Source organism: Artemia franciscana, chromosome 3, assembly GCF_032884065.1.
Source record: "Artemia franciscana chromosome 3, ASM3288406v1, whole genome shotgun sequence".
NCBI lineage: Eukaryota > Metazoa > Arthropoda > Branchiopoda > Anostraca > Artemiidae > Artemia > Artemia franciscana.
In genome coordinates this window covers 21,537,150-21,552,955 of record NC_088865.1, presented here as the reverse complement: position 1 = coordinate 21,552,955, position 15,806 = coordinate 21,537,150, and the positions used below count along the sequence as shown (strand labels likewise).

General features: G+C 33.0%; 1 protein-coding gene across 1 annotated transcript in view; it reads right to left on the bottom strand.

Moving 5' to 3' along the window:
* LOC136025006 (ornithine aminotransferase, mitochondrial-like) overlaps positions 1 to 15,333 on the bottom strand; it is an 87,617-nt gene extending 72,284 nt beyond the window's left edge. The window contains exons 1-2 of the mRNA XM_065700632.1: positions 15,207 to 15,333; positions 6,070 to 6,215 (exon numbers count right to left, since the gene is read on the bottom strand). Coding sequence (XP_065556704.1) covers positions 6,070 to 6,215; positions 15,207 to 15,241 — 181 coding nt within the window. The 5' untranslated portion in view covers positions 15,242 to 15,333. The remainder of the gene's footprint in view (positions 1 to 6,069; positions 6,216 to 15,206) is intronic.
* Positions 15,334 to 15,806: the final 473 nt, after the last annotated feature.

Genomic DNA, 15,806 nt, shown 5'->3' with positions numbered 1-15,806 from the left:
TTCCTCAGTCTTTCAAAGCGTCCATGTTACACAGTCATCCTCGACAACTGTCAAGTTCATGGCTTTCCATATTCTAGCCTTATTTTGCAGACTTCTTTTCATAATAATCCTACCAAAGTAAGTAGACACATCCACTTTAACTGTTTCACTATTACCTGACATCACCTTCATCCTCATTTATTTCTAATTAAAGCAACTTCATCTTCTTAATATTGAGTTTCAAACCTATTCTCGCACCCTGAAGTCTCGAAACCTCCGAAAAGATTTTTTTATTTAGGACACTCAGATCATATGAATAATATCTGTCTGGGAAAGTTCTACCTTCCCATTACATACAGTTCAACGTTCGATTATTGCCTGTGCCAGGTTTAATATTGATTGAGTTACAACTTAATATTGAGTTTCAAACCTAATCTCGTACCCTGAAGTCTCGAAACCTCCGAAAATACATTTATTTCGCTAGCTTTTTTTTTATTTAGGACACTCAGATCATACAAATAATGTATGTCTGGGAAAGTTCTACCTTCCCATTACATACAGTCCAACGTTCGATTATAGCCTGTATTAGGTCCCTTAGGACAAATTCTATGAAAATAGCCCATATGAAAATAGCCAATTCTATGAATAGCCATGAAGGAAGGACGTAACCCTGCTTAGCTTCTAACGTCACACTGAACAGGGAGCTAACCTCACTTCTTACCTTGACCGCAACAATATTATTCTCTAACATAGTACTAACCTGTTTAATTTACTTACAGGGTATACAAGGATAGGACCACCTGAAAAGCTTTTGTATCAGGTGAATCTAAGTGACTAAGCCGACTAAGTGGGTCTGATAATTAAGACATTCCCCAATTATTCAAGAGTGGAAATCTGGTCGACGCATCTTTTCCTTCCCTGAAACTATTCTAGTCGTCTCTAAAAACTTTATCTGTAAGATATCTTAGTCTTATGAGTCAGCATGCTAGGTAATTTGCATCTTAAAGTAATCAATCAAATGCCTCTGTAATTGCCGCGTTCTATCTTGTTATCTTTCTTGGAAAGGGTTTTTTAAAAAAAGATTCAGATAGTCAGGTACTAATTTTCTTCAAAATCATGTTCACAATCTTCAGTGTTTGATTCTCTTTTATATATAATATCTCACCGTATCCCAACTACCATATATCTAAGACCCCAACACCACGCCGGTTTTCTGAGGCTGATTCTTTTCTTAGGAAGGAATTTCAGATCTGTTCAAAACACCCCGAGTGAAATATCGTTCAAATCCAAACAAACAGACGAGTTTATCAAAGCTCTTCAGAACTCCGAGGGCATGTTCTACATAATAATACGCCTAGATTCAAGGAAAACGCAAAACAAGCAATAGCACTTAAAAATCTGTAGGATCAAGAATCTTTTTTCAGGCTTTTTAATCTTTCGCTAATCAATCAGCGATAGCGTTCGCTTTCCTCCGTGTCTGTGTTGTCATGATACCTGTGGTTGAACTCAATGAAACCCAGTAATCACAGTATTATACATTTCAACCCAGTGTGTGTCACAATAAACGACTTTTGTTCTTCAATGCAGCAGACCAAAGAAAAATCTAAGAACTCAGTTCGTTTGGGGGAAGAGAAAGCAAAACAACAACATCTTGTAAACACCTTATATCATTTAAATTAGGCCCAGCTTGAAAACCTTAACGAGGATAAAGTCTGAAAAATGGAAGCCGCAATGCATGTAAAACAAGTGGATGCTGCTTTTTATCTCTATTCTAGCAGGCAGGAGCGTCGCAACGGAGGAGAGGGGGAGGGAAGCAGCCAAAAACTTTTTAGATCCACTAAAACGTGGATCAAAGGTCTTAAATTACATTGAACCTGAGAAAAAAAGGAGTAGTTACAGCAGAATTTCAGAAAATACAAAATTTCAATCTGATTTTGAAACCAATCCCAAGATTTGGTAGAAAAGCTCTAAAATTCAGTGGCACAACTTATAAATTCTGCGAAGAAAGTCTCGAAGTGATAAGCCTAATTATTAAATTTGGAATCAAAACCTAAAATCGTTCTGCAAATCTGAACAAAAAGTCAACGACTTGGTTGAATTTCGCACAAAATTTCAACCTTCTTCCTCTCTTCTTTCTGAAACCCAAGTGAATTTTCTGGAACGTGTATGATAAAATGCAAAACTCGCTAACTCTGCATTTTCGTAGTTCCGCCAAAATGGCCCAATTTAAAGTAAGAAAGTAAAATCTGTCTCTGGCATGAAATAAGTTCTGGTTTCACCTATTTAATTTTTCACCTTGTTTCACCAAAGTGGAACAGTGAGCAATAAAATAAAATAAGCAAAGATGGCCTTGGTTGCAAGGGTTCAAGAATATACTTTCAACTCATTGCATCTTGGAAATATTCTTAACTTGGAATCTTTTATTTGAACTACAGGTTTCATTTGCGTTTTAAAACAAAAATAACGATTGAAAGTATTACCCCCCCCCCCAGTTTTAGTATACAACATTAAAACAAATCAAAACTATTGCTGTTTCTTCATTACTACCATAGATCCAAAGATTTCAAATCATTTGTTAATATACGACATTGTGGGGTCGTTATATGAACGTAGAAAAAAAATTTGCAGAAAAGGACATTTGTAGCCCTCTAGATTCTAAATATTTTGCCGCTTTGCAGCATACTGAGTCACTTGAAAGACGGATACTGATAAATCCTTAATTCCAAGATTAAAACTGAGTAAAAACGAAAATTTGCAATAAAATCCGCAGAAAACTAGAGCAGAGGGATGGAATGACCGAGGAAATGAAAAATTACAAGTAATGACGTGAAACAGTTCTTAAGAGTGAATAGTCTTAATAGATGTATAAAAGCAAAATGAACTCTTTAAATAAAAATTTTGTATTACTGTGAGCCATTTCAAATAAATCATCAAACTATGCTGCAAGAAATCGACAGGACTCAAGTAAGTGAGAAAACAAGCTAAATACGAAAAAATTATGAAATTTCTGGGGAAACAGGCCCTAGGCCCCCCATTCCCCTCAAATACACCACTACCTACTTTGTCTGTAAGCCCTCATTCCTATTTCCTGGTTAGAAATCAATATTGATGGACTTCTACGAAGGTACTTAGCACACTAGTTTGCCTGGCAAACCGAAATCAACAAATCAAACAGTTCGTGGTAATCAAACATCAAACAGTTCGTGGTAACGAACTGTAGTAAGGAGCGACCCGGCTCAATAGTAACCAAAACTCTAAAAAATGGAATTTTGGTACCAATAGCTACATCAAAAGAATCGCATTTTTAAGCTGATTTTAAATATATAAGTTTCATCAAGTTTAGTCTTACCCATCAAAAGTTACGAGCCTGAGAAAATTTGCCTTATTTTATAAAATAGGGGGGAATCCCCTAAAAGTCATAGAATCTTAACGAAAATCACACCATCAGATTCAGCGTATCAGATAACCCTACTGTAGAAGTTTCAAGCTCCTATCTACAAAAATGTGGAATTTTATATTTTTTGCCAGAAGGCAGATCGCAGATGCGTGTTTATTTGTTTGTTAGTTTTTTTTCTTTTCCCCAGGGGTGATCGTATCGACCCAGTTGTCCTAGCATGTTGCGAGAGGGCTCATTCTAACGGAAATGAAAAGTTCTAGTGCCCTTTAAAGTGACCAAAAAATTGGAGGACACCTAGGCCCCCTCCCACGCTAATTATTTTCCCAAAGTCAACGGATCAAAATTCTGAGATAGCCATTTTATTCAGCGTATTTGAAAAACCTTATAACTATGTCTTTGGGGACGACTTACTCCCCCACAGTCCCCGTGGGAGGGGTTACAAGTTCTAAACTTTGACCAGTGCTTACATATAGTAATGGTTATTGGGAAGTGTACAGGTGTTTTCAGGAGGATTTTTTGGTTGGAGGCAGGGGTTGAGAAGAGGGGAATATGCTGGGAGAACTTTTTCATCGAGGAATTTGTCATGGGGGAAGAAAATTTCCATGAAGGGAGCGCAGGATTTACTAGCATTACTTAAAAAAAAACAATGAAAAAATAAATATGAAAAAGTTTTTTTTCAGCTGGAAGTAAGCAGCAGCATTAAAACTTAAAACGAACAGAAATTATTACCCATATGAGGGGCTCCCCTCCTCCTAATACCTCGCTCTTTACGCTAAAGTATTTTTAGTAATTTCAACTATTTATTCTGCGGCTTTTGTGATTCAGGGGTCATTCTTAATGAATTGGGACAAAATTTAAGCTTTAGTGTAAAGAGCGAGGTACTGACGAGGGGGCGAAACCCCTCATATATGTAATAAAAACATGAGAATACAAAAGTTCTTTACGTAAGCTAATTTATAAGTTACGTATATCTTTTACCTATAAAAAAATTCGTAAAAATTAAAAGTTCTAGTTGCCTTTTTAATTAACCGAAAATCGCAGGGCAACTATGCTTCCTCCCCCGCTCTTTTTTTCTCAAAATCATTCGGTCAAAATTATGAGAAAGCCATTTAGCCAACAAAAAATAAATATACAAATTTCGTTTTAATTATTCCTCTGCGGAGAGCCAAAATCAAAACATGCATTGATTCAAAAACGTTCAGAAATTAAATAAAAAAAACAAGTTTTTTTTTTAATGAAAGTAAGGAGCGATATTAAAACTTAAAACGAACAGAAATTACTCCGTATATGAAAGGGGCTTTTCCTTCTCAACCCCCCGCTCTTTACGCTAAAGGTTTTTACTGTTCTAAAACGTAGAGTTAAGAGAAAGAGTCAAACTTTAGCGTAAAGAGCGGGACATTGAGAAGGAAAAGCCAGCCCCTTTCATATACGGAGTAATTTCTGTTCGTTTTAATGTCGCTCCTTACTTTCATTTAAAAAAACTTGTTTTTTTTTATTCAATCACTGCAAAAACCAAAGGCTAAATAAGACAGACTTGCCGCTGTATGGTACCGGCGGGACGCATGCACACCGTCGAAATTTTTCTTCAAGTCGGCGTGTCTTTCATCATTGTTGTGCTGCTGACAAACTGCCGAGGCGTCGGGGTCTAATGTAACTATTAACCCCATTAAAATGTATTTTTAAATGGTTTTGATTTAGTGTAGCATGATATTTTATTTAAAAACCTAGTTGTGGAGTTTTCTGTAAATCCTCACTTGATTTCTTTGGTCTATAGAAAAAATTGTGCAAACAGTGAAAGACTGTAAAGCAGCAGCAAATTAAGAAGCATAAGTTCAACTGAATTAAGATCCTATTATAATATCTGGGGAATATTGACCAATGATAGTAAGGATTTACATTGCTCTAGACATCAACAATGCTTTGCAGTTTATTTATGTTTAATGAGTCATTAGATCCATAGGAGAAAGTAGTCAAAAACTATTGAATAAGTTTTTGTTCCAATCCGTTTTCCTTTTCCATTCTGTCATCTTTTAACCATATTATGGTTTACGCCCCCCAGTGCAAGCTTATGATATGTTAATCCTCCTCTGTTTTATGGTTTTAATGTTTAAACGGGAGACAAAAATTCTGGTATCATGTGATGGAAAATGAATTTTTTAGTAATGGATCTATGGCCAAAATAGCTGAGATTTGCCTTTACAAATCTCCTGAATGAAAGTTTTCATCTTTCTTTTTAGATGAAAATAAGTTAAAGATAAGTGAAACAGGAAAATAGGACATTTTCTCTATTTGTTCAATGAAATTAGATCTCTTTCTAAGAGAAAGCATAACCAAAACAATAATTCTGGCAGAATAAATCCAAAACTAATCAATTCAACAAAATAAGTACATTGCCATTTCAGAGCAGTTTAAAGGCATAGACTTGTGTCTACCACACTTTAGAGAGAGCAGAGATATTAAGCCAATGTGTATAAAATTACATACTGCTATCATCTCCATCCATGGGACTTGAGAGATTAAGAAGATGAATTGTCAGCTGAATTGTTACCTTTCGAGTGCATTTTAAAGCATTTTTCAGAGAAGTCCTCAAATCAACCTTGTTGATCCCACTTCTCCTTGCGGAAGCATGGCTATGCAGCTACCATTTAAGACACCTAATATTTATATAACACTTTCGTAAGTATAATACTAGCCTTTAGCTCTTTCAATGGCGACAGGTATTGGATGGTAGTTATGAGCTCCATATTTGTCTTCTCGTGAAAATACAGCTTCAGATGCACTGTGTTTTACACCTTCATGTGTTTGTGTAGCAGCTCTAAACGCTGAAGTGGAAAGACATCTGAAATGACAATTCATCCTTATCAGCATTAATTACATAATTGTCATATAGAAGATAAAACAGAAAATATTTTCTTCAATCATTTTCTTATATAGGAAATAATTAAATATTGTCACATGCAACCAAGTATCAGAGAAGAGGCATATAAATTCTACATGTAGTAGAAATCCAAAGCAAGTACAAACGCATAGATTTGTTTTGGGAGATCTCAAACAGGGAGGCGAAGTTCAACAAAAGCCCAAAAAGCGAGTGAAATATATGAAAATTACGTGAAACTTGTATGGAAAACATAGCCTACTTATTGAACAGAAGAACCTCATGTAGCATAAGACACCATCCTAGATACATGCCTGATCCATGGGGCGTGTAATAAAAAAAAAGAGTTTTAGCAAGAAGAAAAAGAGAGAATATTTTCCAATAATCCCAAAAAGTTTGCTTTACTTCCATTGGTTTATTTGACATCTTTTTCACAATTATTTATCACATTATTCCTTATTTCTGGAGAAACAAATGATCCTTGTTTCTGAATCAGACTTTTAAAAGTCTGATTACTTTTAAAATATTTTACATAGAATGTATAACCACCAGAAGGGGCAGAAAATTTAAATACAACTGATTGGTTCTCCTATGTAAAAATATAGGCCAGTCAGAAGAATAGAAAGTTTTTCGAGTTTTGGGAAGAATAGAAAGCCCTTTGTTCCTCTGTGGTTTTAGTCTAATTAAAATGTTAAAAGCAATCCCAGTATTTTCTAGATCGTATAAAAACAAGGAGTCTACCCAAAGAAAGATACAATAATAAAAAGCTAATATTCCATTTATCACCTAGGGTGTTTTATTAGAAAATGTTTTCCATGTTTCTCTCTTAATCAGTAATCTGAAACAAACTGTGCTTTCAAAGTTTTCTAGATACTGATGAAAAGTATGTTTATTATTATGCATTCATCAGGAGCTTGAAGAGCCAAGTCAGATCCTAGAGCATAAACAGTGGTTATTTCAAACCAAGTGGTTATGATTCTAATGAAGATCTTTGTGAATAATTCTACATTTAACATCCTCTGATTTAAAACAACTACCTATCCATTACAACATGAACATACCATTCACGCCATTTAGACATAGAAATCAAAGCCGATGTCATAGTATTGACTTGAAAAGACTCTTTGGTTGACAGAACCAACAAAGAAACAGTGTGTCTCCCATGCATTAGTATTATTATTTTTATTTATCCAGCCACATTGTATAGAACAGATGGCCTGTAGAGACTTGGGAGAGGACTTGTTTGAATCCAGATTAAATTCTAGTCCAATGTTTAAGGGCCATTTCGAATTTAAAGCATAATAGAACCCATCCAATGCCCCGGGCAGTACTGCTACCCCCCCCCCCCCAACCAAAGCATTTGATAAAATTTTAAGATAGTCCTTTTAATTAGTTGCTATTCAGTCTCTGACCTGTTAAGACCTATTTATTCTCTTAAAACGGTTAAATCCAAGTTTTTGAACAAGTGTTGAAAAAAGATTAAATTCTGAATTAATTAGAGACTAAATTTATTCAGTAGCAACAAAATATTACCTGAATGCATTTGACCAACTAACAATAGCTAAACGCGCCTCCGTTACCTGCCTTGATGTATTTTGTTCATTTATTAGCCAAGAAAGATCGGAAGATTGAAAATTGTAGTGAATTTTCTGTGGCAAAACGAAAAAAAAAATGAAACTCTTTTAATACTAGTTGCTGGACTGAGGTTCATTAATGCTGTTTGTCGTGGTTATATTAAAAGCTTAAATAAAACTTTTTTGAGGTAGGCGACTTGCAATTTTTGGTCCCCCCCTCCCCCTCCAACTGCTTTTTGCTACTGTATTTAGCATTAAGAGTGGTTAGAAAAAGGAAGAAGGTCAAGCAGGAGGAGGAAGCTATGACGAATGTATCAGCATAATTACTGATGGGATTGGCTTGAATCTGGACTTTGAATATTCAGCAGTAGACATTAACTGCACAAAAAAAATTTATCACAGTGGAATTTGCAAAAAAAAAGAAGTCCGAATTCTTATATTGAAAAACGCTAGGAGGTTGAAAAACAAATCAATTTTACAGTAATTTAATATCTTTGTGATGGATGATGCCATGCAATCGATCTGAGAAGTTCAAAGGGAACTATTTACTATGAGGTTAAAATTACTCAACAGTGGAGTTAATCGTGGTGATGTTTGGGTGACGAAATTGATCCCGCCACTTTGTTAGTCTCCAAACACTGAGCCTGTAAAAGTGACTTTTGACGAAGTAAATAAGGATTTTATGGATTCAGCTTTGGCTCTTACCTCTCATAGAGTTAAGATTCATGGGGGTGGATTTGGAAGTTCTGTGGAAGTGATTGTTTTCCTTTTTTCAGTTATTTTTACTATTTGATTTGTTTCAAGGTTGGGTTGGACGCGCCAAGGGATAAATTGAATAAAATGAAGGGTAGTAATAACAATACGTGTGAACACAGTTTTTTGTGTGTTTTTTTTTTCTTTTTTGTTCATTTAGTTGTAGTTTAAAGAGAATGTTTGCTTGGTTGTTACATTTTGGTACCTACAGTGTTATTATTTTTTCTTTTGTATTTCATGTTGAACTGTCTCAATAATAGGCTTCACTCTTGAAAAAAAACCAGTAGATTTTTTTTGCGGATTTCTGATATTATTTTGAGAGATTGTTTTGAAGTTATTGGCAAAAATTTCCGTGAAAAGAAATCGTCTAAGTATTTTTTTTGTGCAATTTTGTTGCAAGTGATCATGTATCTCACGAGAATGTTTTTTCTGTATTTCATCTGAATTGTTAAGGTTTGAATTCTTCTTATAGTTATTTGGTTAATTTTAATAGTAGGAGATATTTGTGTTATAGGTTTAACTGAAACATGGTTGAAGGATCATTTTGATTTTTTATTGGCAATTAATGGTTATAATTTCCATGGAAAGAACCAAAAATCAAAGACACGGTGGCGTCGCTGTCTACATTAAGTTGTGCCTTGAGGTTAAGGTAAGGGATGACCTTTGTGTTTATGTTGAGATGGTGCTTGAAAATTTGGTAATTAAGGTAGTGCTGGCAAATTGAAGCTTTTTTTGTGGTTGTATATAGACCTCCATTGGCATATAGTCAGATTTTTTGGAGTTAATAGAAAGTCAATTGGAAAAGCTGCCAGTGTCTACAAGTCCATGAGTAATAATGAGGAATTTTAATCTTGATATTAGTTTACAAAATGATAGAATTTGCTGTAATTTGTAAAGGTACTTTGTTTTCTTTTAATATGAATCCTTCAATTAATATTTGTACACGGATTGCCAAGACTTCTGCAATGTTGATTGATAATATTTTTGTAAATTTTAATTATAAAGAATCGTGTGTTATCCCTAATGATGTTTCAGACCATAGTGGAATAATGACAGCTTTTGAAGTTAATGGATTTATGTGTAGGTCTCTAAGAATTCATAATGAGAGATTTTATATTTGTAAAGCTTCGTTGGGTTTTTTAAAAAAAAGGCTAGAGAATTTTGACTGGTCATTTTTGAGTAGCTATTACGTACGTCTTCTCAAAAGTTATATCATTAGTATCAGAAAATAAGTGACGTTTTGTAGGAAGAGTGTCTGAAGAAAAAACGTATTCTAGATAGTAGAAATAAACCAAGTGAACCATGATTAACGTCAAGTTTAGTAAATTCAATTAATCAAAGACTTTCCCTTTATAAGCTGAGTCTGATAAGTGGTAGTGAGAGTGATAGTAGAGTGTATAAAAATTATAATAGTAATTTAAATAAACTTCTGAGGAAGGCTAAAAGGGAATACTATTTTAAGGAATTTAAAAACTGTTAGGATTATCCAGCAAAGACCTGGATGCCAATCAAGTCAGTCATTGGAAATAATGCTAGTAAGCCACCACATTTAAATCAGCTGAATGACCCAGGTGAACTTGCCAAAGGAATGGCTTCCCATTTTTCTAATGTAGGTTGTAAAATAAAGAATTCAATTGAAGTTTATCCTGAGGATGGAACTTTTAAACAGTTTCTGGGCCCTCTATGTAATATGAGCATTTGCCTTACAAAAGTGACTGATCAAGAAGTGATTGACATAGTGTCTTCAATGAAGAGCAGTGCTGCAGGACCTGATTACATATCTTTGAGGATAGTGATAGATTTTGCCATTTTTTGTGCAAAATTTTGTTGATCTGGTTAATGTTTGTTTTAAAGAAGGTTCATTCCCAAGTGCCTTTTAAAGAGCAAATATTGTACTGGTATTTAAAAAGAGTGACCCAAAGGAATTTAGTAACTATAGACTGATTTCACTACTGTCAGTTTTTCAAAAGTGATGGAAAAATCAATGTTTGTGAGAGTGGGTAGTTTTTTTTGGTAAGAATGGACTTTTTTTTTAATCAGTTTGGTTTTCATAGAGGTTATCCTACTGAGGATGCTATCCACTTCCTTACTACAACAGTATTCAAGTTGGTTCAGTGTTTCTAGACATATTAAAGGTTTTTGATACTTGTGACCATTTGATCTTATTCAAGGAGCTAGAAAATGGAGGTATTTGCAGAAATGTGTTGTGACCTTTTGCTTCTTAACTTAAAGATTGCGTACTTTTTTGTGAAACTGGAGGTCCATCAACAGATATTAAATAAGATATGGAGTCCCACAGGGGTCCCCCTTAGGACCAATTTTGTTTGCAATAAACGTAAATGACCTATACTTTTTCAGTTTTGATTTTTAGTCTTTTTAATTTTTATAAGGCTCTATTTATGTTTGATATATTGCATATAATGCACCTGAATGTTTTGTTTATGTGTTTGAGAGAGGTGAGCCTGAATATGAGACAAGGAATTCGTCAGCAATTAGAAAACCAATTAAAAGGTCTACAAGGTCTGTATTTTTTATTTTCCATGCTCTTCCTTCTGTATGGGAGTCCCTTTCTTGTTCAAGAGACTGATAGGCCAACTTTTTGTGGGTTGCTTAGGGACCATTGTTTTGGTATTTATGATTTATCATTATTTAAATTTTCTTTTCTTATATATATATGTAAATTAGGGAAATAGTGCATAATAGTGTTATTATATTAGGTTAGTATAGTACAGGGTCTCAAGGTGGTGACTTTTTTGGCTTGCTTTTTGTTTTTTAGGGGGATCCATTGGTATATGATTTGTTTTGTAGTTTTAAGAATGGCTGCACAAGCCATAAGGCTTTTTGGCAAATTTTCCTTTTTTTGTATCTTTTTTGTTTTTTTAAATAAATTCTCTCTCTCTCTCTAAAAAATATAATTTTCATTAGCTCTTTTTGAAAATTGACCATATTTTCTTTTTCTTGAATTAAAAGACTTTTATTTGTGTAAATACATCCCAATTTAAAAACTGCCAAAAGACACACACACACAACAAGAAAAAAATGCAAAGCAATATATATGTAGTTCAAGAGCCAAATACCTCAAAATGTGTAAGTAGCATCTATGAAAAGAGGCTTCATGGACACATTTTAATAGAAAGTTAGACGTGTTACATTTATTTGTGACTTCAGTAGTTTTTTTAATTTTTATCCAATGCTATTTTCATTATGCCAAGAAATCACAAATAAAACCTGTGATTTAAGCAGATAACTTCAGAACAAAATAGGGGAAATGTCATAGCTTTATTTGAATTTTTCTTTCATCTATCTGAGATTAAAGTTGATTTTCTGTCAATTCAACTTATAAATTGGGCAAAACATTGGTTCTGAAATTCTTATACTTATGTTTTTTAATGCAAGAAAAAGAAAATGTGGTAAATTTTCAAAAAGAGCTAATGAAAAGTTTGCTATTGAATTAAACTCCTTCCTCTGGGTCCTTAATGTAATTATTATCTCTGTTTTCTTTTTTTCAGTTACATTCTTTTTTTTGTGGAAGTTTAAATTTTGGAAGAACTTTTGCTTCTATAATATATAACTGTTGTAGCAACTCTCATTACTCCAATACAAATAGATTGAAAATAAAAGAAAATAACTATAAAACAATTCTGAATTTCGTTTGTTCATCATTTCATTTCTTCACTGTTTCCTACTTTACTGTTCTTTTGAGTTTCCAAGCAGAATAAAATTTTGGAATTTTGGAAGAATTGTTTTAAATTTTGGAAGAACGTTTTAAAAAGAACAAAGAATGGAAGAGAACGAAGAATGGAAGAATGAAGAACAAAGAATCAAAGAATGGAAGAATGAAGAATTTTGGAAGAACTTTTACTTCTATAATATATAACTGTTGTAGCAACTCTCATTACTCCAATACAAATAGATTGAAAATAAAAGAAAATAACTATAAAACAATTCAGAATTTTGTTTGTTCATCATTTCATTTCTTCACTGTTTCCTACTTTACTGTTCTTTTGAGTTTCCAAGCAGCTGCATCATTAGGAACAGAAAAAAAACACCATGAGCAAACAGTAATTGTAGTTTTCTTTGGCTAGATTACATATAGGCAAAATGTGTATTGCTAAATTTAACCATTCATGTCTAGTAAACCCCAGTAGATATGAGGGGGCTGCTTTCCAATCCTTTCTTACTCTTAAAAGGATGATAGAACTTTTAAAATTAATGAGCCCCCCCCCCCCTTCAAAATTTCTACAACTATCCTTTCCATAAAGTAGTCAGGAGAAAAAAAAATATAAGAGAGCCACACTGCTCTTAACTTAGGCAGTACTTCCAGTAATATTTTAGGACTTTATACTTGATTCATAATAATTTCAGTTTTCCATGGATTTAATTTATTACATTACTACTTCTGCTCATTTTTCTTCTTTTTTTGTAAACAAGATTTAAATATTATAGGCCTATTACAGTTAAGTTTTAGGCGAAATTTGAATATACATTTATAATTTTTGATTAATAATAGTTTTTAACATCATACTTTCAAGTTAGCTGCTCATAAAATTTAAGTGATAAAGATCATCTGAAGATAAATGTTACAATAATAAATATACAACAAAAAGCAATATTTATAAGTAAAAATTTACATTCAATAAGGTAACTGAGGGAAAGGACAAACAACAGACTGGAAAGCAACATAATATGTTGAGATGCCTGAATTAAGCTTTGGAACTACATGCATCTAGGCTATTCAAATACATTGCTTGAACTATTTTGTGAATTAAGTGCTTAATATGTTTATAGTGGTTCTACAAACCATAGCACACCACAGAAAAGTCAGCTCAGTATCATCACTAAATCTGCAAGATATAGGATTCATCCTATTGTTAGCAATTGTGATTTAAGAGGTATCAGCATATTAGACTTGTTGCTAACTATCTTAGAAGTCTAAATGTCAGCTTTGATGAGAAAAAAGAATGGTATTTGCAAAATATACACAGAATTGGTTTTGATTTTGGACTTCTATAGTGCTCTTTTGCTTAAATTTGTAATCAATAACCAAACAAATACCAACTATGGTGAAAATCAAACACAATTGTAAAATAAGTTTATTGTTTCCAGTAAAATTGACTAGCATTTCAATCTGTTTTCTTATGGTTATAACAAACAAATATCTCTTCAAAATACATATTGTTTCAGTTCAATTCATTCTGCTGTACCAGAAACATACTGCTTCAAAAATACCAAATTAACCTTATAGAGTTTTATTCATGTATCAACTTTTTCTGGTAAAGAAAGAAAACTTTCAACTTTTTTATGTAGGCCACTAATCTTGGAACCTTAAATAGCATCTTTATCATTCACTATTTTTGTTGTGGCTAGAACAAAAAAGGTATATGCTCAAAATGTGGTGTTTAAAAAAAATGGTAATGATGCTTGTTCCTTTAGGCATGAATTCAAGAACATGGGGACAGCCTAACATTGTTTATGGCAAATGTGCATTCACTGAAATTTTATAAGACCAACTTATAAATTCAAACATTTGCAGTAGTTACTGTTTGTTTTAAGTCTTACTTAATAGGCATATATGCTATAATCTAAAAAAAAAAACAAAGGTTTCCAAATAAAAGCAGCATTTGAACTAAATAGGTTTAAAAAAATTACAGAATAAGGTTTTTGTTTATATACATTATGAGTCAATCAGTGATTAGGAGTAAGCAAAGAAAAAAACAGCAAATCAGCAAAACTTTTTGCTTTCTTATAAAGACCAAGACCTAGGCACAGCAACTATTTTTTTTTTTTTTTTTTCATTCTGGTAATAGAGCAAAGCAGCAGCATTATATATTTCCCTGCATTTTTTGTTTCTTCTTTTTGTTGTTATTTCTTTGCAAATAAATTTATCCAAACAAAAATGTTATGTAATCAAGAAATGGAAAAATGCATGAGAAATATAGCCTATAATTTGCACTATATATTTTCACACTAGGCAAGGTGGGATAAAGTAAAGTGCTTGTAGAAATGATAGGCTATTAGAAATTAAGAGAAGGCAATGATATAGAAACAAATAAATATTTTGGGATTACTTGAAATTGCTTTAAGTTTTATAGTGTTTCCTTCTTATAGGCCTAGCCCCAATTGTGCAATGAAAGCTCAACCTGTTTTTTTTCCTGAGTAGGCTTAACTTCAAAATTGTACCATGAATTATCAAAAACGTGACCATAAATATAAGAGTTCACAATTAGCAATCTAAATTGAGCCTTTTTTTTAGAATGCCTAATTTCGGAGAGCTACTGCTCTGCACCTTTATCATGTTTCCTTATGGAAAGTTGGAGCTCTAAACTGATACTGTAACTTGGGTTTTCAATTCATTACCTAAAGTTCCCGTTTTCTATCTCAAATAGCCTAGGCTATTTCCAAGGTTCCTCACATTCTACAATTGTTGTAATCTTATCTGAGTAAGTGATAAACAAAAGTTTAGGTGGATTTACACAATCAGAGAAGTAAAAAGTTTGCAGAATAATGAGACAAAAACAGGAATACTGTGAATAACAGCTCTTGATTTAAAAGTTACAGTCATAGTTAAAGCAAATTTTCATAATAGCCCATAGCCCAAAAATGAATAGTTCTATTTTAGTTAGATTACCTAAACAAGCTGTTGACATTTCTGGTCACAAACATAATGAAGCTTTAATTTGCTATTCCTGTCTTTTTGTTCCTTTCTATTACTTATTGAGACGGAGGTTTTTCTAAGACTTTCTATTCGGATGACGCGTTTGTATATTTAATGCCATCTATATAAGCCCTGCAAAATCTCTCAGACCATTGGAAAAAAAACTGAAAATGTTTTACGAGATTTCCACTTTTATTAAGGATCAGTTGGTCGCTAGTAATTATTTTCTTAATTAAAAAAAAAGAGAAATAGACAGTTCTATATAATTAGTTTTAAAAAATTTTCTGGAAAAGAAGTATTCTAAAGAAAAGTAAAGGCCATACTAAACTTTAAATCACAAGAAATAAAAACCTACAATAACTCAAACTAAAAAAGCCCAGAGCTTACTACTAAAGAATAAATGAAATCCGAAACGAATAGAAATTTATAAGCAATCATAACAAAAAGGAATACAAAAGCTACTAATATAAATGAATAAATAAACCTTACAATGAGTAAAACTTAAGTTGAATTTGTAAATCAAGCTTAAAACGAACAAAAATGTTCTATGATCAAAGCATAAAGCGCAACCCA